The sequence below is a fragment of the Callithrix jacchus genome, chromosome 12 (assembly GCF_049354715.1).
Source record: "Callithrix jacchus isolate 240 chromosome 12, calJac240_pri, whole genome shotgun sequence".
Lineage (NCBI taxonomy): Eukaryota > Metazoa > Chordata > Mammalia > Primates > Cebidae > Callithrix > Callithrix jacchus.
In genome coordinates, this window is record NC_133513.1 from 12,359,190 (window position 1) to 12,383,633 (window position 24,444).

Below are 24,444 nucleotides of genomic sequence, written 5' to 3' on the forward strand. Positions count from 1 at the left end.
CAATTGTGTGCTTCAGCTGAATGTGCTGCAGCCCCGGAGACCTGAAAGAATTAATACGGTTCCCAAAGGAGCTGCTGAGAATTGCTGAAACAGAGGCAAAAGCTGATGTGATGAATATAAACGTGGCTTGAGAGCATCAAAAGGAAAGTGCTACAATGAATGTCTGTTCACTCCACTAGAATATCTCCTGCCATCTAAGGAACACTCTCCAAGAAGATCTCAGGGTTAGAGACCATGGCACTCAGGTACACTTACCCTTTCCTCTCCTTCTGAACTCCCAGCCCTTTCTCAGGGCTTAGAAAGACACAACACCAATCCTTCCCTTTCTTCTCATTCCTCCCTTTACCTCTCCATTCCAGCCTTCTTCCTTCCCTCCAGTTCTGTGTAATTCCCAAACCAGGCTGTCATAACATCTCACTCAAATCTTCAAATCTCTCTCCCTTCTTCACCAAACTGATGCTCCCAGACTGTCCACAAAAAGACCCTCCCTCTCATTCTAAGCCAATAGATTTTTTGAGACTCTTTCTTGCATTCTGAGACCTCCAACTTTAGCACCAAGACCCATCTTCGTTCAGGAGCCAGCTCCTCCATCTGAGAGCCTTGGAGCCCCAGACAGAGAACATGTAAGGAAAATGCCAGGCCTCCATGCTCTGGGTTTGGAGTTAATTCTCTCCACTCACACCCACTCCCCTAGAGGAACAGTCTCTCCTCCACTCCTCTAGCCCAGGGCTTCTCAAACTCCCACCTCTGTTCCTCTCATTGCAGAGTCTGAGGAAGCATGACATTTTTTCTGCCCTTTTGTGTTTTACCTAAAAACTTTGCATTTTCTTCCAGAACCTACCCACATTTAATAATTTTTATAAATAGTTTAAGTCACTTACCATAAGAGTAAGAGGAAAAAATGGACATTTTCCCACAAAACAATCAGGTAAAACAGGCATTGTGGGAATAGGAACCATACGTCTCCAGTGCTCTTGAGCCCACCTCTGTGCCCGGCGGTACTTGTAAATCTCCAAACATGCCACCGCCGCCGCCATCACCACCCCACTACCTACTTCTCAGTTTTCTGAGCTCTTCCTGACACACCCACACCGAAGTGCTCCTGTGTACACCATGTTCAGAAATAAGGCAAAAGGCATCTCCATTCATTTCCGGGTTGAAGAAGCAAGACCTGGTTCTCACCAGGGCCAGTGGCCACGACCCTCCCACCCCCACCCCCACTTCACATCAAGACAGATTCTAGGGGCATCTGAAAACCTGAAGCAGCTGCCAGACAGCTGGTCGCTTCCTAGGTCCTGGCACGGCATCACCTCCCGGCCTTACCTTGTCAGCCATGATCATAGATGCGCCCCCATGAATGCCCAAGATGGGGATGAAAGTCTGGGAGGAGATAAAATCCAGCATCTGAGCCACGGCCTCCTGGTCCGTGTCGTCCCCAAACACGAGGCCGTGGATGCGCGCCCCGGACATGAGGTCACACACGTGCGTGATGAGGCTCTTGGGGTCGGTGCGGTTCATCAGCAGAGCTACCACGTTCACGTCCAGGGGCAGCCCCGCAGCCTGCTCGGGGCCCCACAGGGTTCGAAGTTCACGCTCCGTCACGTCGTGGCTGTGACCCAGCATCACCGCAATATTCAGCGCGGGGGAACCCTTCTCCGCCGCCGAGCTCGGCGCCGGACCGCGCCAGACCAGAAGGGCCGGCAGCACCAGCAGGGTCCAATAGCCCACTCTGCCCATAGTCGCCACTGACGGTCCCTGCAGGGTGAAGAGTGAGAGGCAGGGACGCGGTGAGCAAGGCGACCAGAAGAAAGGGATTACCGACTGGGTCCCGGCTGTAGGAGCCAGGCGTGGAACTCAGCAGCAGGATAGGCTGCTGGGATCACAGACTCCACTCCCAATCCCCGACGCCATCCATGTGCCTCGACGCATCTCTAACTCTATCTCCAACTCCAATCCGAGCTTCTCGCATCCAGCTTCCTCATTCCCCGTCTCCAGGCGCTTCCCCATCCCCACCTCTGTCCACATCCCCCACCGCGTCCCCCAGTTCGCTGCGGAGCACAGACCCTAAGCGCCGCGCGCGTTCTGGAACCCACCAAGCCAGCAGGTGCACCGCATAAACCCTCCATCCAACCCCTCCCAGCCGGGATAGAGAGGCCCAAGTTATCAGCCCCGCCCCCTGCTCGCGAGGAGCGAACTACAGAATCGGTGGGATGTGCCGAGGCGGCGCCTGGGCCCGGCGTCCGGGCGTGAAAGCTGAGCTCCTTGGCTGACCTCGACCCTGCGAACTCGTCGGGTGCACCCCACGCTTTGCTCTATGCTTCGCGCTAACTACAGACCCGGCTCCTCTGATGCAGAGTACACCTGAGGTAACTGCGGTCTGAGGTAACTGGGGCCTGAGGTAACTGGGGGCTGAGGTAACTGGGGGGCCTGAGGTAACTGGGGCCTGAGGTAACTGGGGCCTGAGGTGACTGGGGTCTGAGGTAACTGGGGCCTGAGGTAACTGGGGGCTGAGGTAACTGGGGGGCCTGAGGTAACTGGGGCCTGAGGTAACTGGGGTCTGAGGTGACTGGGGCCTGAGGTAACTGGGGCCTGAGGTGACTGGGGCCTGAGGTAACTGGGGCCTGAGGTAACTGGGGTCTGAGGTAACTGGGGGTCTGAGGTAACTGGGGCCTGAGGTAACTGGGGCCTGAGGTGACTGGGGCCTGAGGTAACTGGGGCCTGAGGTAACTGGGGTCTGAGGTAACTGGGGTCTGAGGTAACTGGGGTCTGAGGTAACTGGGGCCTGAGGTAACTGGGGTCTGACGTAACTGGGGTCTGAGGTGACTGGGGTCTGAGGTAACTGGGGTCTGAGGTAACTGGGGTCTGAGGTAACTGGGGCCTGAGGTAACTGGGGTCTGACGTAACTGGGGTCTGAGGTAACTGGGGTCTGAGGTAACTGGGGTCTGAGGTAACTGGGGCCTGAGGTAACTGGGGTCTGAGGTAACTGGGGCCTGAGGTAACTGGGGTCTGAGGTAACTGGGGCCTGAGGTAACTGGGGCCTGAGGTAACTGGGGGTCTGAGGTAACTGGGGTCTGAGGTGACTGGGGTCTGAGGTAACTGGGGTCTGAGGTAACTGGGGCCTGAGGTGACTGGGGGGCCTGAGGTGACTGGGGGGTCTGAGGTAACTGGGGTCTGAGGTGACTGGGGGTCTGAGGTGACTGGGGGGTCTGAGGTAACTGGGGTCTGAGGTAACTGGGGGTCTGAGGTGACTGGGGGTCTGAGGTGACTGGGGTCTGAGGTAACTGGGGGTCTGAGGTAACTGGGGGTCTGAGGTGACTGGGGTCTGAGGTAACTGGGGGGTCTGAGGTAACTGGGGCCTGAGGTAACTGGGGGTCTGAGGTAACTGGGGGGTCTGAGGTGACTGGGGTCTGAGGTAACTGGGGGTCTGAGGTGACTGGGGTCTGAGGTAACTGGGGGGTCTGAGGTAACTGGGGCCTGAGGTAACTGGGGGTCTGAGGTGACTGGGGCCTGAGGTAACTGGGGGTCTGAGGTAACTGGGGGGTCTGAGGTAACTGGGGGGTCTGAGGTAACTGGGGCCTGAGGTAACTGGGGGTCTGAGGTAACTGGGGGGTCTGAGGTGACTGGGGGTCTGAGGTGACTGGGGTCTGAGGTAACTGGGGGTCTGAGGTAACTGGGGTCTGAGGTAACTGGGGGGTCTGAGGTAACTGGGGGGTCTGAGGTAACTGGGGCCTGAGGTAACTGGGGGGTCTGAGGTAACTGGGGCCTGAGGTAACTGGGGGCTGAGGTAACTGGGGCCTGAGGTAACTGGGGCCTGAGGTGACTGGGGTCTGAGGTAACTGGGGCCTGAGGTAACTGGGGGCTGAGGTAACTGGGGGGCCTGAGGTAACTGGGGCCTGAGGTAACTGGGGTCTGAGGTGACTGGGGCCTGAGGTAACTGGGGTCTGAGGTGACTGGGGGTCTGAGGTGACTGGGGGTCTGAGGTGACTGGGGGCCTGAGGTAACTGGGGGCTGAGGTAACTGGGGGCTGAGGTAACTGGGGCCTGAGGTGACTGGGGCCTGAGGTAACTGGGGTCTGAGGTGACTGGGGGTCTGAGGTGACTGGGGGTCTGAGGTGACTGGGGGCCTGAGGTAACTGGGGCCTGAGGTAACTGGGGGCTGAGGTGACTGGGGGTCTGAGGTAACTGGGGGCCTGAGGTGACTGGGGGCTGAGGTGACTGGGGGTCTGAGGTAACTGGGGTCTGAGGTGACTGGGGGCTGAGGTGACTGGGGGTCTGAGGTGACTGGGGGCTGAGGTGACTGGGGGTCTGAGGTAACTGGGGGCCTGAGGTGACTGGGGGCTGAGGTGACTGGGGGTCTGAGGTAACTGGGGTCTGAGGTGACTGGGGGTCTGAGGTGACTGGCGGTCTGAGGTAACTGGGGTCTGAGGTGACTGGGGTCTGAGGTGACTGGGGTCTGAGGTGACTGGGGGTCTGAGGTGACTGGGGGTCTGAGGTGACTGGGGCCTGAGGTGACTGGGGCCTGAGGTGACTGGGGGGCCTGAGGTGACTGGGGGGCCTGAGGTAACTCGGGGGTCTGAGGTAACTGGGGGGCCTGAGGTGACTGGGGCCTGAGGTAACTGGGGTCTGAGGTAACTGGGGCCTGAGGTAACTGGGGTCTGAGGTAACTGGGGCCTGAGGTAACTGCGGTCTGAGGTAACTGGGGCCTGAGGTAACTGCGGTCTGAGGTAACTGGGGCCTGAGGTAACTGCGGTCTGAGGTAACTGGGGTCTGAGGTGACTGGGGCCTGAGGTAACTGGGGGCCTGAGGTAACTGGGGCCTGAGGTAACTGGGGTCTGAGGTAACTGGGGGTCTGAGGTAACTGGGGCCTGAGGTAACTGGGGTCTGAGGTAACTGGGGCCTGAGGTAACTGGGGTCTGAGGTAACTGGGGCCTGAGGTAACTGCGGTCTGAGGTAACTGGGGCCTGAGGTAACTGCGGTCTGAGGTAACTGGGGCCTGAGGTAACTGCGGTCTGAGGTAACTGGGGGTCTGAGGTAACTGGGGTCTGAGGTAACTGGGGGTCTGAGGTAACTGGGGTCTGAGGTAACTGGGGGTCTGAGGTAACTGGGGCCTGAGGTAACTGCGGTCTGAGGTAACTGGGGCCTGAGGTAACTGCGGTCTGAGGTAACTGGGGCCTGAGGTAACTGCGGTCTGAGGTAACTGGGGGTCTGAGGTAACTGGGGTCTGAGGTAACTGGGGGTCTGAGGTAACTGGGGCCTGAGGTAACTGGGGGCCTGAGGTAACTGGGGCCTGAGGTAACTGGGGGTCTGAGGTAACTGGGGGGTCTGAGGTGACTGGGGTCTGAGGTAACTGGGGTCTGAGGTGACTGGGGTCTGAGGTGACTGGGGTCTGAGGTGACTGGGGGTCTGAGGTGACTGGGGGTCTGAGGTGACTGGGGCCTGAGGTGACTGGGGGCTGAGGTGACTGGGGGGCCTGAGGTGACTGGGGGGCCTGAGGTAACTCGGGGGTCTGAGGTAACTGGGGGGCCTGAGGTGACTGGGGCCTGAGGTAACTGGGGTCTGAGGTAACTGGGGCCTGAGGTAACTGGGGTCTGAGGTAACTGGGGCCTGAGGTAACTGCGGTCTGAGGTAACTGGGGCCTGAGGTAACTGGGGGGTCTGAGGTAACTGGGGGGTCTGAGGTAGCTGGGGCCTGAGGTGACTGGGGGTCTGAGGTAACTGGGGTCTGAGGTAACTGGGGGGTCTGAGGTAACTGGGGGGTCTGAGGTAACTGGGGCCTGAGGTGACTGGGGGTCTGAGGTGACTGGGGCCTGAGGTAACTGGGGGGTCTGAGGTAACTGGGGGGTCTGAGGTGACTGGGGGCCTGAGGTAACTGGGGGCCTGAGGTAACTGGGGGTCTGAGGTAACTGGGGCCTGAGGTAACTGGGGGCCTGAGGTAACTGGGGCCTGAGGTGACTGGGGGTCTGAGGTGACTGGGGGTCTGAGGTAACTGGGGGCCTGAGGTAACTGGGGTCTGAGGTAACTGGGGTCTGAGGTAACTGGGGGCCTGAGGTAACTGGGGCCTGAGGTAACTGGGGCCTGAGGTGACTGGGGCCTGAGGTGACTGGGGGCTGAGGTGACTGGGGGTCTGAGGTGACTGGGGGTCTGAGGGAACTGGGGGCTGAGGGAACTGGGGGTCTGAGGTGACTGGGGGCCTGAGGTGACTGGGGGTCTGAGGTGACTGGGGGTCTGAGGTGACTGGGGGCCTGAGGTGACTGGGGGTCTGAGGTAACTGGGGCCTGAGGTGACTGGGGGTCTGAGGTGACTGGGGGTCTGAGGTGACTGGGGGCTGAGGTGACTGGGGGCTGAGGTGACTGGGGGTCTGAGGGAACTGGGGGCTGAGGGAACTGGGGGTCTGAGGTGACTGGGGGCCTGAGGTGACTGGGGTCTGAGGGAACTGGGGGTCTGAGGTGACTGGGGGCCTGAGGTGACTGGGGGTCTGAGGGAACTGGGGGTCTGAGGTGACTGGGGGTCTGAGGTGACTGGGGGGTCTGAGGTGACTGGGGGCCTGAGGTGACTGGGGGCTGAGGTGACTGGGGGCTGAGGTGACTGGGGGTCTGAGGTGACTGGGGGTCTGAGGTGACTGGGGGTCTGAGGTGACTGGGGTCTGAGGTGACTGGGGGTCTGAGGTGACTGGGGGCTGAGGTGACTGGGGGTCTGAGGTGACTGGGGGTCTGAGGTGACTGGGGGTCTGAGGTGACTGGGGGCTGAGGTGACTGGGGGTCTGAGGTGACTGGGGTCTGAGGTAACTGGGGGCTGAGGTAACATGGCCACGCGCCAAGGGCCGTGGAGAGTCCTTCAGTCAACTGAAAGTGGGCTCGGGACCCACCCGCTACACGCGCGCGTGCACACACACGTGCGAACACGCACCCTCTCTCAAGCGCGCCGTGTGCGGTGCAGAATTCTGGAGAGTAGGCGCGTCCCCCCGCGGGCCAGTGCGTGGGAGCTGGCACAGAACGTGCGTAGGGGGAAAGGTAGGCTCCGAAGAAGCTCCCAGACGAGCGTGGACTGTGCAGCCCCTCCCCAGCCTTTCTGCTGCGGGCGCGGTTGCCAAGTCTTAGGTGCACGTGGGCAGTGGGCCGCACCCGCTCAGAGACACGCGCGCTTTCTGCTCGCATCCTCAGGCCGCTGTAGCGGTGCCCACGGCCAGCCAGAGTCCTCGCACGTCCTCAGGTGGCGCACACGCATGAGCCGCGTTAGGCGCACAGCCCCGCGTGCCTGCAAATACCAGTGCGGTCGTGCTCGCGTGCCCTGACGCGCGCCTCCCGAGCCGGCTGCTGCTGGAGCCGAGGGAAGTTGAGGCGAACTCCAAATAGCCTCGACTTCCTGGGTGAGCGCCGCAGAGCGCGGAGCTGCAGCGCCCCCTGGTGCCCCTGCTGTGCCTCTCCGCTGGGCTCCCTCCCGCTTTCCCTTTCCGTCTCTTCGCCCGATCCCTCTCCCGCTCTCCCTCAGGTCGAGTCTCCCTCCTCCCGGCCCACAGAGCCCTGATCTCCCGCTGGGACGTACCTGTAGCCAGAGAAGGTCGAGGATGCAGTGGGACGCGCTGCGCGCACGAGCATCTCGGCCGCCTCAGCAGCCACCGGGTTTAGCGGGTTCCCGCATGCTGCGGCCCCCGCGCTCTCCCCTGGCTGTCCTGCGCTGTCCGCATCGCCCCCACGGGGGGCGGCTATCCCAGCCGGAGGCTCTGCAGCAGGGCTCTACGGGGAGGAGGAGAGAAGGAGAGGCAGTGTCAGCCCACCAGCGAGGGGTGGGAGGGTTGAGGGAAGGCTGCAGTCTGCAGTGCTCACAAGCCCCCCATGCGCCCAGCGGGGCTAGACAAGAGGGAGAAGCTGAAGCTCTGTGCCTACGACGCCCCCAGTGCGGATCCTCAGCCCCTGTGGTTGATAGCTGGAGCTCCACTCCGGGGCGCATAGGAGAATGGGAGCCCCAGGTTGGCCACCCACGAGAAGCTAACTGGGCACCGCTACCAGCACCCCCTACCACCTCCCCAGCTCCGGCTGCTGCGAGTTGTGCGACCCGAGCTGCTGAGCGAGGGGGGTAGGGAGAGAAAAAGGAGGTAACGGCGGGGGGTGGGGGGCGCTGACTGAGTTTGCGATGAGCCGGCAGGAGGAGAGGGGGAGGGAAGGACACGGGCTCCCGCGGTCCCGGTTCTCCGAGGGAGGTGGATCGTTCCCACGCAGCGAGCCTCTTGCGATCCTGCTGCTCCCTCCCTCTCCAGGCCTCCCACCTCCCCCACCCCAAGGGGGCCTCCTAAGACAGCCGTCCCGCACTCACCGCAGCCTCTCTCCACATAGTTCTCAGCAGTGGCCGCTCCTGGTCATCTCCAGGGCTGATGGCTGCGGCCGCGATTCTCAGCGCTCACCAGGTCCCATGATCCGGCCAAGCCCTAGGAGCCCCCCTCCAAGAGCCCTAGCTCTGTTCTCTGCCCCACTCCGGACGGCAACCGCCGGGTCCTCTGAGGGCGCCGGAGCACCCTCTCCGCAGCCCAGCTCCGGGCTGGTGTGTTTGAAGGAGAGTGTGTGTGAGAGTGAGTGTGGGAGCAGGCGCTCGCGTGTGGCCGGGGATCCCCACGGTCCCGGCCGAGAGAGGCGCAGGCGGGCAAAGCCGGCTCCCTCCCAGCGGTTTGCTGGGGGGCTAGCTCAGCGCCGGGCGTTCGGTTTCCTACTTCCAGGCGGGAGTCCGGAGAGCGCCTGGACACCCTGGTTCTCAGCACTGGCAAAGCCGGGTTCCCGGGGTGTGTTTCTGCTGCTGTCACCTCCGAGGAAGAGGAGGAGGAAGGCAGGGGCGCCCTCCACACCAACTTGGGGACTTATTCTCCGCCAGTGAGACGCAGTAGCCCCCGTGCAAGCCGAAGAGGCTTAGAGCTCTGGCGGGAGAAAGCGTCTCCTGCCCGCAGCCTCTCTCCTAGGTGGGTTGAGACAGACCCTGCAATCCCTCGGCGGCGGTGCAGAGCGCGGCCACCCGTTTGGAGAGCGCACGGCGGCAAATAAGGCCAGGATAGGTGGCTGGCTGGCTACGGGGGCGCCCGCAGTGGCGCGCGCCTCTGTCCGTGGTGCTGGAACCACGCTCTCCGCCCGCTCCCGGGCGTCTGGTGTGGCTGAAGAATCAATTATTCAGATCTCTGCTACTGCTTCCTCCTCCCCCAGTGCCTCGCGCTGGGTACAGCTATCCCCCTCCACGCAGAGGCGCGCCGACACACACACGCACACGCACAGAGTCTGCTCCAATGCTTCTCCCTGTGCCTTGCCACCTCAGTGCGGGAACCCACTCCTCTGATCTCAGGGAGCCAGAATCCTAAAAGCAAAGACATCTACATTTTCCACTTGCTTCCTTCTAAGTTGTACCAAATAGAATTCTCTCTGAGGCTGCCACTTCTAAGCTACCAGAAGAGGTGAGCCAGATAACATGGGACGGCCTTGGTTGACTGGAATTCTAGCGACTGAGCATGGAACTCATCATCAAGTGAGGAGCTCTGCCCTTTTGATACTCACCTGTATCTCCTATGCCTGTCTGCCTTTCAGGCCTTGGAAGAAAAAGGTTCTTAAATTCTAAGATGTTTTGCAATCACTGTTCTAACCCTGTCTCCTCCACTTAACCTAATGTCACCTGCTATCGTCTAAATGTTTGTGTTACCACCCCCAAATCCACAGGATAAAATCCTAACTCCGAAGGTGATGGCATTAGGAGGTGGGGCCTTTAGGAGGTGACTTCATGATTTCATGAAAGTAAAATGGGATTTGTGCTCTTATAAAAGAGACCCCAGAGAGTCAGCCAGGTCCTTCCACCAAGTGAGACTTAATCAAGAAGGCATAAGCCTATGAACAGAAATCAGGCCCTCCCCAAACACCGAGTCTGCTGCTGCTTAATCTTGGACCTCCCGGCCTCAAGAAGTGAGAGAATGGGAGGCTGAGGCAGGAGAATCACTTGAACCCAGGAGGCAGAGGTTGCAGTGAGCCAAGATCACACCACTGCACTGCAGTCTGGGTGAGAGAACGAGCTCTGTCTCAAAAACAAACAAAAGAGAGAAATAAACTTCTGCTGTTTATGATGTCTTGCTATGGCAGCTGGATCAAACTAAAACATCACCTTTGGGACATCATATTATCTTCCCTTGTTAATCACTAATGTGGAAATGGAGGGCAGTAAAAATATCTACTTCTCATGATTATTTTGAAAAGAAGAGGAGATAGCCTAAGTAAAGAGGTCAACAAGGTGTATCACATAGTAGATGCTCAAGCAACATTCTGTGCCTTGAAGGTAGTGTGGAAGGGAGGTGACTTCTTCCAGGAATGTGGATATGGCTGCTGAAATGGATACAGGAGAGAGGCATAGTGTCTGGAGACAAATGGATTCATTACTGAGCTGGTTGTGCTGTGTTGGATTTCCTGGATTTTTTTTTTTTTTTTATCCAAAAGACAGAGAAAGGGTGAGGGAAATTCTGGAAAGTAAATGAAAATGGGGATTGTATAATACAAGGCAGGGAAAAGCAAAGTGTGCGTTTCTTGAGTCTGTGGCTGGGCTGAACTGATTAAGCCACTCCTTGGCACCCATGTAAAACTCTGGCTTACGGTCTAACGGGGAAGTCAGGCCACTTTATTTAAATGAGTTATAAATTATAGACAATAAAATGCATATTTCTTAAGGGTTTTGTTTATGAAGTTTTGGGGTTTTTTTGGTGTTTTTTGGGTTTTATTTTTGTTTTGTTTTTGAAACAGGGTCTCACTCTGTTGCCCAGGCTGGAGTGCAGTGGTTTGGTCGTAGCTCACTGTAAACTTGAACTCCTGGGCTCAAATGATCCTTCTGCCTCAGCTTCCCAAGTAGTTAGGACTACAGGCATATGCCACCACATCTGGATGATTTTTATTTTTTTGTAGAGATTGGGTGTCACTATGTTGTCCATGCTGGTATCAAACTCTTGTCCTTAAGAAATCCTCTGGCCTTGGCCTCACAAAGGCTGAAATTACAGGTGTGAGCCACTGCAGTAGCCAGTTGACTACACTTTTAAATTGTGTGTATCCACGTAGATCATTATGTGAAACGAAGTACATAACAATTTCATCACCACCAGGAAGTTTTCTTGTGTCCCTTTGTTGCCAACCCCATTCTACCCACCCAGTGTAAACTACAATTTTTATTTCTAATACCATGTATTAGTTTTGCCCTTTTTTGAACTTCATATAAGTGGAATTCTATACTATGTGTTTTTTGGTGACCGGATTTCTGGCTTTTTTCAATTACCCTGATGTCTAGAAGATTCCTCTGTGTTGCATGTATCAACAGCTCTTTAATTTTTAATTGCTGAATAGCTAGATCTCTATTGCATGAATAAGCTACACTTTGTGTATCCCATCTCCTGCGATAGATACGTGGGTTGTATCTATGGGATTTTTAAAAATACAGGTGTGGCTGGGTGCAGTGGCTCACGCCTATAATCCCAGCACTTTGGGAGGTCAAGGCAGGAGGATCACTTGAGCCTAGGAGTTTAAAACCAGCCTTGGCAACATGGCAAGACCCCACGTGTTCATACTGCTGCACTCCAGCCTGAAAGACTAGAGTGAGACTTTGTCTCAAAAAAAATAAAATACAGATGCCTATGCCCACTTTAGATTTACTCCATCAGAATCTTCAGGTATGGGGCCCAGCATAGACATTTGTTTTAGATCCATAGGTGATTCTGATGATGCCTCTGCACTTTTTATTCTCATCAACTGATGCTGATCCTGGAATTGATTTGTCTTTCTTGAAAACTATTGGTATGCAGAGTTTTAAGTTACTCATGATCAGACTTACAGAAAGATAAATCAAACAGATATGGCCTCTTTTGAATAGAGAAAGAAGGCAGCCCTTTATTTGAAGGGACAGTGTGCCTCTAAAGTTAGGCACAGGCGACTGGACTTTCACTGGGATGGACATCTCCCGTGGCACATCATATGCCAGGCACCTGGAACTTCACCATACAGGTGAAGAGAGACTGTGACAGAGTGTATAGGATCGTGACATCTTACTTCATCTATGCTACAAAAAAGCTTAATCTTCTTAAGCTTAGAATGCTGAGCAGAATTTTGCTACTCAAAGAGTTTCAGATGGTAAGAAAACCTTTGTCATAGCAACTCTACCAACCATGTGATGGTTAATGGTTAATGTGATGGTTAATGCTGCATATCAACTTAATTGGATTGAAGAATGTAAAGTATTTGTCCTGGGTGTGTCTGTGAGGGTGTTGCCAAAGGAGATTAGCATTCAAGTCGGTGAACTGGCAGACCCACTCTCAATCTGGGTGGGCACAATCTAATCAGCTGCCAGCATGGCCAGAATAAATGCAGGCAGACAAACATGGAAAGACTAGACTGGTTTAGTCTTCTGGCCTCAATTTTCCCCCGGGGCTGGATGCTTCCTGCCCTCAAACATCAGACTCCAAGTTCTTCAGCTTTGGGACTCAGACTGGCTTCCTTGCTTCTCAGCTTGCAGACAACTTATTGTGGGACCTCACCTTGTGATCATGTGAGTCAATACTCCTTAATAAACTCCCCTTTATATATACATCTATCCTATTAGTTCTCTTCCTCTAGAGAGCCCTGACTAACACACCGACAAAGACTTCTCTAAGAGAAAGAACAAGGAGCAGCTCTTCCACATACCTGGGCAGGCCACAATGCTGCACCCCAAGAGGAAGCACCATGGGTTCCCCTTCTGACACTCACAATTGGAGGGCAGCTTCCACGTACAGAGGAGGCCAGGCCTCTCCTGTAGGAAACATCTTTCTTGCAGGCTCACTCACCTTTGTCTAGTAAAGATGGCTCTATCTAAAGCTCTCTCACTTGGCTCTGATTAGTCAGAGCAGTCCCTCAAGACAGTGCTTTGATGGCCCTGAAGTCAGACCATGTCAGGCCAATTTCCCAAGGCCAGTAGTTCCCAAAAGTCTAATCATTCACTCCACAGAAAAGACTCTGTCTGAGTCTGTGCCTATGGAAAAGCCTTCTTAGGGAAACGTCTGGATGCTAAGGAGAGAGGTCATATTTCCTGGTACCTGGGATCAATGAAGCATGCCCTCTCGAAACTGTGGAGGCCCTTGGTATTGATCAAACCAATGCCCAACACCACTTTTTTTTTTTAATGAGGACTCTGGCTGAGCACCATGGCTCACACCTGTAATCCCAGCGCTCTGGGAGTTTAAGGCAGGCGGATCACTTGAGGTCAGCAGTTTGAGACTGGTCTGAACAACATGGTCAAACCCTATCTCTACTATAAAATATAAAAATTAGCTAGGCATGGTGGAACGCACCTGTAGTCCCAGCTACTCAGGAAGTTGAGGCAGGAGAATCACTTGAATCTGGGAGGTGGAGGTTGCAGTGAATTGAGATTGTACCACTGCACTCCAGCCTGGGTGACAGAGTGAAACTCCATCTCAAAAAAAAAAAAGAGGACTCCAAAGCCCAAGGCATTGAAGGTCACCTAGCTACTAAGGGTCACACACAGTCTCTTTTTCATAACTTCCTGTCACAAGCACAGTCCTTTTCTTATTCATAAACACAGACTCCTCCATTGGATATGACTTCCAGGAGAGATTGCCAGGTGGAAAGTCACAGCAAATTATTCCTCAGCAGGTGATAGTCCATGGGTACCCCTGGTATATGCAGCATAGCTGTGCAGGTCAAAAGATATTTGGGTGCCCTGTGCTCTTTGGGATGGGAATTAGGATTAGGATGAAGAGGGGAAGGAAAGATGACTCAGTTACTGAGTTCTCCATCAGAAAAATGACTCAGGGCGTCAGCAATTTTACTTAGAGTATTTCGTGGTAGTAAAACAGGCCTGGGCTACCAGACAAGAGCTGACTCTGCCCAAGAACTAGTAATTGAGAGAGAGAGGATTTGAACCCATTTGTGTTTGGCTCCAGAACCTGCAGTTTGAACCAATGTGTTATCTGCCGAAGTCACTAACCTACTGGGCCTTTTTATTTTTCTTATTTTATTTTACTTGTTTGTTTATTTTTGGGACAGGGTCTTATACTTTCTCCCAGGCTGGAATGCCACTGTATGATCATGGCTCACAGCAGCCCCAAACTTCTGGGCTCAAGTGATCCTCCTGCCTCAACCTCCCAAGTAGCTGAAACTGCAGGTGGTGCATACTACCATGCCTAGCTTTTTTTTTTTTTTTTTTTTTTTTTAAGTTGGTCTCACTCTGTCACCCAGGCTGGAGTGCAGTGATATGATCTTGGCTCACCTCCACCTCCACCTCCACCTCCACCTCCACCTCCTGGGCTCAAGCAGTCCTCCCACCTCAGCCTCTCAAGTAGCTAGGACTACAGGCACATGTCACCACACCAGGCTAATTTTTTGTATTTTTTGTAAAGACGGGATTTTGCCATGTTGCCCAGGCTGGTCTCAAACTCATGGGCTCAAGCAATCCACCCACCTCAGCCTCCCAAAGTGCTGGGATTGAGCCACTGCTTTTTAAAAATTATTTCTTAAAATTATTTTTAGTAGAGATGAGGTCTCATTTTGTTGCCCAGGCTGGTCTTGAACTCCTGGGTTGTAGCCAATCCTCCCACCTCAGCCTCTCAAAGTATTGGAATTTCAGGCATGAGCCACTGTGCTCAGCCTGCTGGGCCTCTTTAGGTAGGTCACTTAACATCTTTGAGGCTCATTTTTCTTTACTCTTAGGATGCAAGAATGTCAGATTATCAATTCTTGTGTTTGAGTTTGCCTCAATCAGAGGAGCCCCTTTCATAAGCCAACTCTCCTGCATGTCCCTAATATAGGAAGCAGCTAAAAGTGAAGCTTTGATCTCAGGTGAAAAGGTGGATCAGAGATTGGAGTCTGATTCTCCTCAACTTCTACCTCACCCCTTTCCTCCCTCCCACCCACACCAAAGCTTATCACAGAACTCTGAGACTCTGATGAACACATTTTGAAAATGTGGTCCAATCGCTGTATGGCACAGAAGAAGAGGCAGGACCAGAAAGAGCAAGAGACTGAATAGAATTACTCATCAGTTAGAGATGTAGAAACGATTAGAATCCAGGACTCATGATGGACAACCAGACTTTTAAAAATAGCATCTGAACCTTGGCTATGAAACTTATTTGCTGCATGATATGGAGTAGATCTCTCAGCCTCTCTGTGGTCAGTTTCCTCATCTATAAAGTGGGGATAATAATAGTATTTGCCACTTAGGGGTTTCTAAGGGGTTAATTGAATGAGACAATACATATAAAACATATAGCATACTGCCAAGTCATAGCATGGGTTTAATAAATGTCAGTTATTAGTATGCTTATTATTGTCGTATAGGGACCTTGGGGGTTCCACTGAGACGTTGGTGTCCCCTGATGCTCAGGTACCTTTCCTGGGCTGAGTACTCCTGGTATGTGCTCAGGAAGGTGTGGTCTGCAGGGCAGAGGAGGCAGCCATTGGTCAGGCCTACCTCTCCAGATCAGTGCATCCCAGATGGTGTTCACGGGGATGCTGGCCGGTGACATATTGGCAGCCTCCCTTCCCTGCACAGTTCACCGAGCCACACAGTGCTCGGGAGCCTTGAGCTATAGTCTTCTCTGCCAAGGAGGCAGCCTGCCCAGCCTGGACTGATGGACAACAGGGATAGTCAACCCCAGGGAACTCGAACTGTGCCTCCAACCTCCAGAGAAGGCACAGGCAAGGCACTAGTCCAGCTGCCTCCCCAAGCTCCTGTGGCTCTCACAGCTTCTCTCTGAGAGGGAGAGGGAGGGACTTAGTCAAAAGCCAGCCCCCTCTCCACATTATCTGTCTTAACCCTTTTTCTGAAAGTGACAGCTCTTAGAAAACAACCATGGAGCAGAAAGGAAATGACTGCTTCACTAAACAAATAAGAAAATCAGTTTCTTCATCTAAAAAAAATGGAGACGACAGTATTGACTTCATAAAGTCATTGTGGGGACTCAATGATATATTGCATACAGTGATTGGAATCATGTGGACCACATAGAAAATAAATATTAGTTATCTCCTGTGTCAGTAGGGCATTCACATTTGTATTGTTATAGCAGTAGCAAAAATACAGGTTCTGCAACCCCTCTGCCCAGGTTCAAATCTTTGATGCACCTCTTCCTATCTGTGGGGACTTTGGCTGGTGCTCAATGCCTGAAGCCTCAGTTTCCTCATCTATAATATGGGGGGACTCTTTGTGCCTCTCCCACAAGATTGCTAAGAAGATTAAATCAGGTGATACACAAGAGTTGCTTAGCACAGCAACTGATAAAGAATAAGAAATCAGTAGGCCAAGTGTGGTGGCTCATGCCTGTAATACCAACAGTTTGGGAGACCAAGGCAGCTGGATCACCTGAGGTCAGAAGTTCAAGACCAGCGTGGCCAACATGGAGAAACCCTGTCTCTACTAAAACTACAAAATTGGCCAGGTGTGGTGGCGCATTTTTGTAATCCCAGCTACTCGGAAGGCTGAGGCGGGACAATCACTTGAACCTAGGAAGCAGGATTACAGTGAGCCGAGATCACACCATTGCACTCCAGCCTGGGCAACAAGAGCGAAACTTCTCCCCCAACCGCAAAAAAAAAAAAAAAAAAAAAGAAATCAAAGAGTAAAGGTGATTATTATGATTAATTAGCATTGATAGTATTGCCCAAGGTCACAGAGCAGGTTAGGATTGAGATAAGTGTTTTCTGACTTGCCACTTGGTACTCATTGTGCTACTCACTGCTACTTCTCACCCAATTAAAATTCCTCATTCTGCCCTCTGAGAGTCACCACTCCTAAAAAAGAATTTCATTGTAGTCGGAAGCCATCAGATAAATTGTCACCAAGTCCAGCGGTCAGATGCAAATTGCATAAAGAACATTTCTCTTTTTTAGGAAAACTTGTCCAAGGATTTAGGGTTCAGGGAGAAGAAAAAAGACTAGTTTAATGACCAGAACTGGGAGCCAACAGACCTGGCTGAGACCTCAGTTCTGCACCATCTCTCTTGCTTTGTGACTATGGGCACGTCATTCTACCCTCCTGGGCCTCAGTTTCCTCGCCTGCAAAATCGGGGTTGTTGTGAGAATGAAATTAGATAAAATATCTGGTATATTTTGAGTTTTTAATGGTAGAAATTATGTTTCACAGCCTTTTTTGTTGAGCGAGATATTCATGGGGCTTGTGGTCATTTGGAGTTTTGTTTTTGTTTTATTCTTTGCAAAAGGGTGAAGGAATTGTGTGACTTCCGTCAATGACAAAGCATAGATGCTAACTGCAATGTGGGATTCTGAGTTGGAAAAGAAAAAGGATGTTAGTGGAAAACCCCGTAAATTCGAGTAAAGGCTGAAGTTTTGTCAACAGCAATGTACCAATATTAGTTTCTTAGTTTTGGCAAATGTACCTGCGTCATGTAAGATGTTAATATTAGGGAAAACGAGGAAAAGTGCATATAGAAAGTCGCCGTACTAGCTCTGTAACATAAAAACATTCCAAAATAAAAACTTTATTTAAAAAACCAAAGTGCAGGCCAGGCACAGCGGCTGATGCCTATAATCCCAGCACTTTGGGAGGCCAAGGTGGGCAGATCACCTGAGGTCAGGAATTCACGACCAGCCTGACCAACATGGAAAACCCTGTCTCTACTAAAAATACAAAGCTGGACGTGGTGGTATGTGCCAGTAATCCCAGCTACTCGGGAGGCTGAGGCAGAAGAATGCTTGAACCTCGGAGGCAGAGATTTCGCAACAAGAACAAAGCTCCATCGCAAAAAATAATAAGAAGAAGAAGAAAAACAATATATACTTAAGAAAATGACCTATTTGCTTATCTATGCATAGAATAGCTCTGGAAGGATACCCAGGGAACTAGCAATTACGGTTGCCTCCAGCGAGGAAACACAGGTTGACTGAGAGAAAACGGAGAGAGACAGGTGAAAGAGGGAGGATTCCTTCTTACTGTGGGGCTTGATTTGTTTTTGGCATGCACATATATTACTTTCCTTCTCAAAGAATGAGTAAAAAGCTGAGATGGTAGAGAGTAGTGAGTGGGTGTGCTCATGTGTGTCTGGGTGTGCCCCCAGGTGTCAGGGCACAGTTCAAGCAACAACTGCAATGGAAAGCAAAGAAGAAGGAGCCCCCACAGCCATGGCAGGGCCTTGGGTTGAGCCCCCAGAGCTGTACTCTGCCTGATTTGAACCATGTCGGCAAGTGGAAAGAGATCCAGCTGTCTGCAAAAGGCTGAGGATCCCCCCCACCCATGACAGCAAAACACACCCAACTTTCTGTGTACCAAATCCTTATGCCTGTTCTACTTGAACTCATATCCTCAAAGCAAACCCACAGGGTTGGAGTTGGTTTCCCCATGTTATGATGGAGGACACAGAAGCCTAGAGTGGTAAAGTGCTCCCTAAGTACTTACCCTAGGTCACACTGGTACTTCGTGGTAGAGCTGGGATTGGAGCTTAAGCTTCTGGAATTCAACGCAATGAGTCTCATAATGTCACAGCTGTCAGGCTGTGAGGAAGCTAACCCTTCCTTGCGAGCTGGCCACACTGGTTTTTGGCAGGTCGATGGGGTCCCATTGAATGTGGAGGAGGTAGGAAATGTCTCTCTTCTCTGACTCCCAGGCTGTATTTCTACCACCACTAATAGAGGCCACAGCCAGGAGTTTAACCACTGGAGTGGAACTCAGCACTGTCTTAGAAGACAAGATACTAGAAGTACAATAAATCCCAACACCAATCTTCTGGCAAGGAAGGAGTTATAGACCTCATTTTTAAGATGAGGCAATAAGACAAATTTAATTTAAAAAAAAAAAAGTCTTCTGTTATCACACAGCAAGGGGCAGTGTGATATGGTAGGGGTGAAGGTTTGGGAACCAAATTACAATCAGTTCAAATCCTAGTTCTTCCCATTCCTTGGGCAAGTCATTCAACCTTTTTGAACCCCGGTTTTCTCCTCTGTGAAATGGGGTTAGTAATATCTGCAAATTCTTTTGTTTTTCTTTCTTTTCTTTTCTTTTTTTTTTGAGTCAGAGTCTTGCTCTGTCACCCAGGCTGGAGTGCAATGGCACGCTCTCGGCTCACTCCAACCTCCACCTCCCGGGGTCAAGCGATTCTCTTGCCTCAGCCTCCCAAGTAGCTGGGATTATAGGTGCCAACCACTGCGCCTGGCTACTTTTTGTATTTTTAGTAGAGATGGGGTTTCACCATCTTGGCCAGGCTGCTCTCAACTTTTGACCTCATGATCTGCCCTCCTCGGCCTCCAAAGTGCTGGGAATATAGGTATGATCCACCATGCCCGGCCAATACCTGCAAATTCTAAATAATAATGGGCTTGGCACTGAGAGAGCTGTAAACAAACAGTAGCTGTGGTAATTATGATAAAATAGCACTTAAAATTTACAAAGATTTGAGCAGTCAAAATTGTTTGAATATGATACTATTCATTGACTACTCACTCTGCAACAGGGACTAGGCTAAGCATATTCTAGGCTTTGTAGCATTTAGTCCTCACAGTGACCCTCTGAGCTGTGTATAATTACAGCTAAGGAGAATGAACCCTGAAATAGTAAGTTACTTTCCCAAAGTCACATAGGAATCCAGCTGCCTAGCCAGGACAAAAGCCTGTTTCCTGGCTTCCAGTCAGCTACACCTAACTGCTGTGTTAGCATTGTCTTATGGAGGTTGCATGTCAATCCTCACTTAGAAAATCTCAAAATTCAGTGATCAATAGAAATTATATGAAAGAAATTGAAATAGAGATTCCTTGGGCCTGCCTCCATAAATTCTGATCCTGTAGCTCTGCAGTGGGGTCATGAGAATTTGCTATGTGACAGATTGTATTTTCCAAAGCTGGCCACAACAATACTTCCTGTCTTACATGTGCTTCCTGAATCTTGACACTCCTTCCATCAAGAGGATGAATTTATGAACCCTTGAAACTTGGTGGGCCTTTTTTACTCCCTCTTTCAATATAGTACAGCAGAGAGGTAGCTTAGAAAAGTGCAATGTAATTGATCCTTGTTCTCTTGGAACCCAGCCACCATGCTGTGAGGAAGCCCAAGCATCCTATAGAGAGCCTTACATAGAGAAGAACCAAGGCCCATAGCCCTCAGCCCTAGCAGAATTCCCAACCAAGTACACCAACCTGCCAGCCCTATGAGTGAGTCACTTCAAAAGAGAATCCTCCAGTCTGCAGTTGAGCTGACCCAGCAAAGACAGTCCTGCTGAACTCTGCCCAAGTTGAAGATTCATTGAAAAACTAATTGCTGTTATTTTAAGCCACTACGATTTGGAGCAACATGGTGTGCAGCAATAAATAACCAATATTCTGCATTTTTAGCAAGGCTTGCCAGGCAGTTCTATCACAGGCAATCAGAAGTCTACAGTTTGGAATAGACTGCCCTTTGCCAGATCTTCGTGGTTGTGGAATGAACATTAGTTAACTATTTCTGCCCCCGACATTGCAGTCTTTTTGTTTGTAAGCACCAAACCCATGTTTGCAGAGAGACTTCAAAAGTCCCCTTCTCTGGCCAAGAGCAGTGGGTCATGCCTATAACCCCAACAGCTTGGGAGGCCAAAGCAGGAAGATTGCTTAAGCCCAGAAGTTCAGAAATATCTTCCAGAAGTCTGGAAAATAGTGAGACCCCCCCCACATGCCACCAACTCTACAAAAAAATTTAAAAATTAGCCAAATGTGGTCATGCAAGCCTATGGTCCTATCTACTCAGGAGGCTAAGGTGGGAGGATCACTTGAGCCCAGGATACGGAGGATGCAATGAGCCGTGATTGTACCACTACACTCCAGCCTGGGTGATAGTGTGAAACCCTGTCTCTAAAAAAATAAAGCAAAAAATAAGCAGAGTCCCATCTGTCAGAGGAATGGGACTCTTATTACGTTGATTGTGGTGATGGTATCACAGGTATGTACATAAATATGAACTCATGAAATTGTATACATTAAACATGCAGTTATTTATGTATGCAATTATAACTCAGTAAAGCTTATTTTTTAAAAAGAATTCCTTCCTCTCCCATTGGGTTGATAAGTGAAACCCCAATCAACTTTGAGCATCGTTTGCAGCAACCCCTTTCCCAAGAATACTTAAAGCCTTCTCCACTCCTGAGTAAACAAATCCAATTTTCCATTCATATTTGCAGAAGTGTTTCCTACTTAAGCAAGGAGCAGCCTTGAAAATTCTTGGGTAAATAACACAAGTCCGAGAACAATATTCCCATGCCACTAGCCACAAGGTGCAGGAAATGACAGATCTCTTAGGACTTCTCTGTCTCACTCAAAGATTCAGCAGAGTCCTGGTTTGAAAGAGTGCATGGGCACAGTCATTCTTGGTAGAGTAGAAAGCCAAAGATGGGGCAGAGCATCATAATTAAACATGAGGACTCAAGGGTCAGACCACTTGAATGTGAATCCTGACTCTATGACTTACTAGCTGCATGATTTCAGGCAAATTGCCTAAACTTATTGAACTTCAGTTTCCCACCATGCAAGGTGAATAAGAAGAGCTTCTTTACCAGATTGTTATTAAAGTAATGCAACTGTCTTTTACAAGAAGGAATTTAATATGTACTCAATAAATAGTAAAAGTTACTGTTTTTTAATGCAGTGTGATTATATGCTACCCAGAAATAAAGAGGCCAATCATAGAGGTGAAAAAGACCCTGGGATGGAAGTCAGAAAATCTGAATTCTTGCTTTTGCTTTTCCACCAATTTACTTACTTGGTGTATTAGTCTGTTTTCACACTGCTGATAAAGACATATCCAAGATTGGGCAATTTGCAAAAGAAAGAGGTTTAATGGACTCACTGTCCTACATGGCTGGGAAGGCCTCATAGTCATGGTGGAAGGTGAAAGGCACATCTCACGTGGTGGCAGACAAGAGATCTTGTGCAGGGAAACTCTCCTTTATAAAACCATCAGATCACATGGGACTTACTAATGTCATGAGAATAGCACAGGAAAGACCTGCCCCATGATTCAGTAACCTCCCACTGGGTCCTTCCCACAACTGTGGGAGCTACAATTCAAGATGAGATTTGGGTGGTGACACAGGCAAACCATATTACTTGGATACCTGAGACAAAGTAGTTCATGATGTTGAATTTTAATGGTAAACTGAGGTGGGAGGACTAGGAGGTGCTCTCTAATCTACCTAATCACTAACTTGCTGGGCTTCTTTATTTGTTTTGTTTTGTATTGTGTTGTGTTTTATTGTATTGTATAAATACAATTTATTTATTGTATTGTATAGCAAGGCAGGGTATTACTGTCACCAAGACTGGAGTGCAGTGGCACAGTCATAGCTCACTACAGCCTCAAACTCCTGGGCTCAAGCTAGGACTACAGGCACATGCCACCACACCCAGCTAATTTCACTCCAGCTCTTCCCTTCTTTGGACTGCTAAGGGTGTCCTTTTGCCTAATATACAAGACACTCTTCTAGCCATAAATGGTAGAAAAAAAGTCCCAAAGAGGCTTAAGCCAAAAATAAGAAATAGCTGACTCAGAGAAGCCAAACCTGGGTTGGTCAAATCCCATGGATGCAGCTAGACTCCAAGAACAGCTGGAGTCTGGGTCTCACTTGTCTCTCCCCGTCTTTTGTTTTCACTTGCTTGCTGCATTCACCCTCCCTCACAAACTGTCTTCCTCCACAGTCAGGGAACATTCATAGTAATGCTTCCTATTTCACAGTTTAGACCTATAAACACACAGGAAAGAATGACTGACTGCCCTCCCTTCCCAAGTCCAAAATCCCAGGGCAGGGATTCATTGGCCCAATGTACATCAGTTGCCAATTCCATGACCAGTGAGCCACAGCTTTCAGATGGGGCCATGTTAGATCACAGCAGCTCTCCTTGGAACCGCATGTTACCAGGAGACCTAGCCAGTCTGCACATCTGAATTTGCATTTTCTGCAGTATACCCTAAAGGGAAGTTTTTATATTTTTTTCATTATTTTGCAAAGCACTCCCACTCTTACCTTCATATAATCCTTATAACAACCTCACAATGGAAACAGCTGCCAGTCTTAAATCTGACATGATATAGAGGGTGCTTTGGCTAAGGGAAGCTGGGTGAGCTGGCCAAAGTCACAACCTATTCATGGCAAAGGCAAATCCAGCTAAGAACCTGGGTGTCTCAAGTTTCCTTCCAGTGTTTTCTCTATCTTTTTTGTAAGAGACAGGATCATCTTGATCTGTCACATAGGCTAGAGTACAGTGACACAATCAATCATAGGTCACTACAGCCTCAAACTCCTGGCTTTATAATTGATCCTCCCACTCAGCCCCCCAAGTAGCTGGAACTATAAGCACACATCACCATGCCCAAGTGAGTTTTATTTATTTAGTTAGTTAAAAGATGAGGTCTTGCAATGTTGCCCAGGCTGGTCTCAAACTCCTGGGCTGAAGCCATTCTCCCACCTCAACCTCCCACAGTGATGAAATTAGAGGCGTGAGCCACCACACCTAGCCTCTTCCAGTAGTCTTTCCCGAAACACACTGCATATTTGTTTTTTCCAGAATGCTCATCAATGAAGACCCAAGAATATAATCATTGGTAGAGCCCACGTGTCCCCCACCCTGGTAACTATGCAGGCACCTCCCTTGAGGCTGCTTTCTGACTCTGATGTCTCCTTGCCTATAAATAGCAGACCCAGGGACTCTCAAGCCCAGCAAAGGAAAAGCACCGGTTTCTTAGGGACCCTTCCAAACTGCTAAGAATGGAAGAAAAGGAAAGAGGAGGAAACCCTAGAGAGGGCCCAGAACAGCTCTGAGGTCTGGCAGAGGAATAGATGCAATCACTGGTGCTGCCACTCCTTCAACTGCCTGGAGCCCACAGAGAATCTGGTCTTCTGTCTTCATTAAGTATCCCAAAGGAAGGCAGGGTTGACTTATCTGTCTTCCTTTCTTTGCTGCTTCTCTTTCTACTCTTTGAATATGGCACGATGGTTAGGTGTGCTGTCTTGAGAGCTGGTCTGCTTGGCTGGATAGCCTTGACAAGTTTTCACCTGTGTATTTCATTTTCATCATTGATAAAAAGAGTCCTGGCCTGGCGTGAGGGTGGCTCATGCCTGTAATCCCAGCACTCTCGGAGGCAGAGGCGAGTGGATCACTTGTGGTCAGGAGTTCGAGACCAGGCTCATCAACATGGAGAATAACCATCTCTACTAAAAATAAAAAATTAGCCGGCGTGGGGGCGCATGCCTGTAATCCCAGCTATTTGGGAGGCTAAGGCAGAAGAATTGCTTGAACCTGGGAATTGAAAGTTGTGGTGAGCCGAGATCGCACCGCACTCCAGCCTGGGCCACCGAGCAAGACTCTGCCTCAAAAAAAAAAAAAAAGTCCCTATGTCATGGATTTATTGAAATGGTTAAATAAGATGGTGAAAATAAAGTGCTTAGAACAACACCTGGCTAGTGGAAGGTGTAGTTATAATTATTGTTT

The 24,444-nt window shown here is 50.8% G+C and overlaps 2 protein-coding genes across 4 annotated transcripts in view; one reads left to right on the forward strand and one right to left on the reverse strand.

Annotated features, from left to right (window-relative positions):
- Nucleotides 1-9,124, reverse strand: part of GRIN2A (glutamate ionotropic receptor NMDA type subunit 2A) — a 438,976-nt gene extending 429,852 nt beyond the window's left edge. For both annotated transcript variants that reach the window (XM_035266897.3, XM_054242570.2), the window contains exons 1-3: nucleotides 8,309-9,124; nucleotides 7,541-7,731; nucleotides 1,324-1,755 (exon numbers count right to left, since the gene is read on the reverse strand). In XM_035266897.3, the coding sequence (XP_035122788.2) occupies nucleotides 1,324-1,737 (414 nt within the window). In that variant the 5' untranslated portion in view covers nucleotides 1,738-1,755; nucleotides 7,541-7,731; nucleotides 8,309-9,124. The remainder of the gene's footprint in view (nucleotides 1-1,323; nucleotides 1,756-7,540; nucleotides 7,732-8,308) is intronic.
- The window catches only part of LOC108587818 (uncharacterized), a 68,812-nt gene continuing 46,582 nt past the window's right edge, over nucleotides 2,215-24,444 (forward strand). The window contains exon 1 of one of the 2 annotated variants that reach the window (XR_013524587.1): nucleotides 2,215-2,382. The gene's annotated coding sequence lies outside the window, so the exon portion shown is untranslated. The remainder of the gene's footprint in view (nucleotides 2,383-24,444) is intronic. The other variant, XR_008475331.2, reaches the window with a different exon arrangement.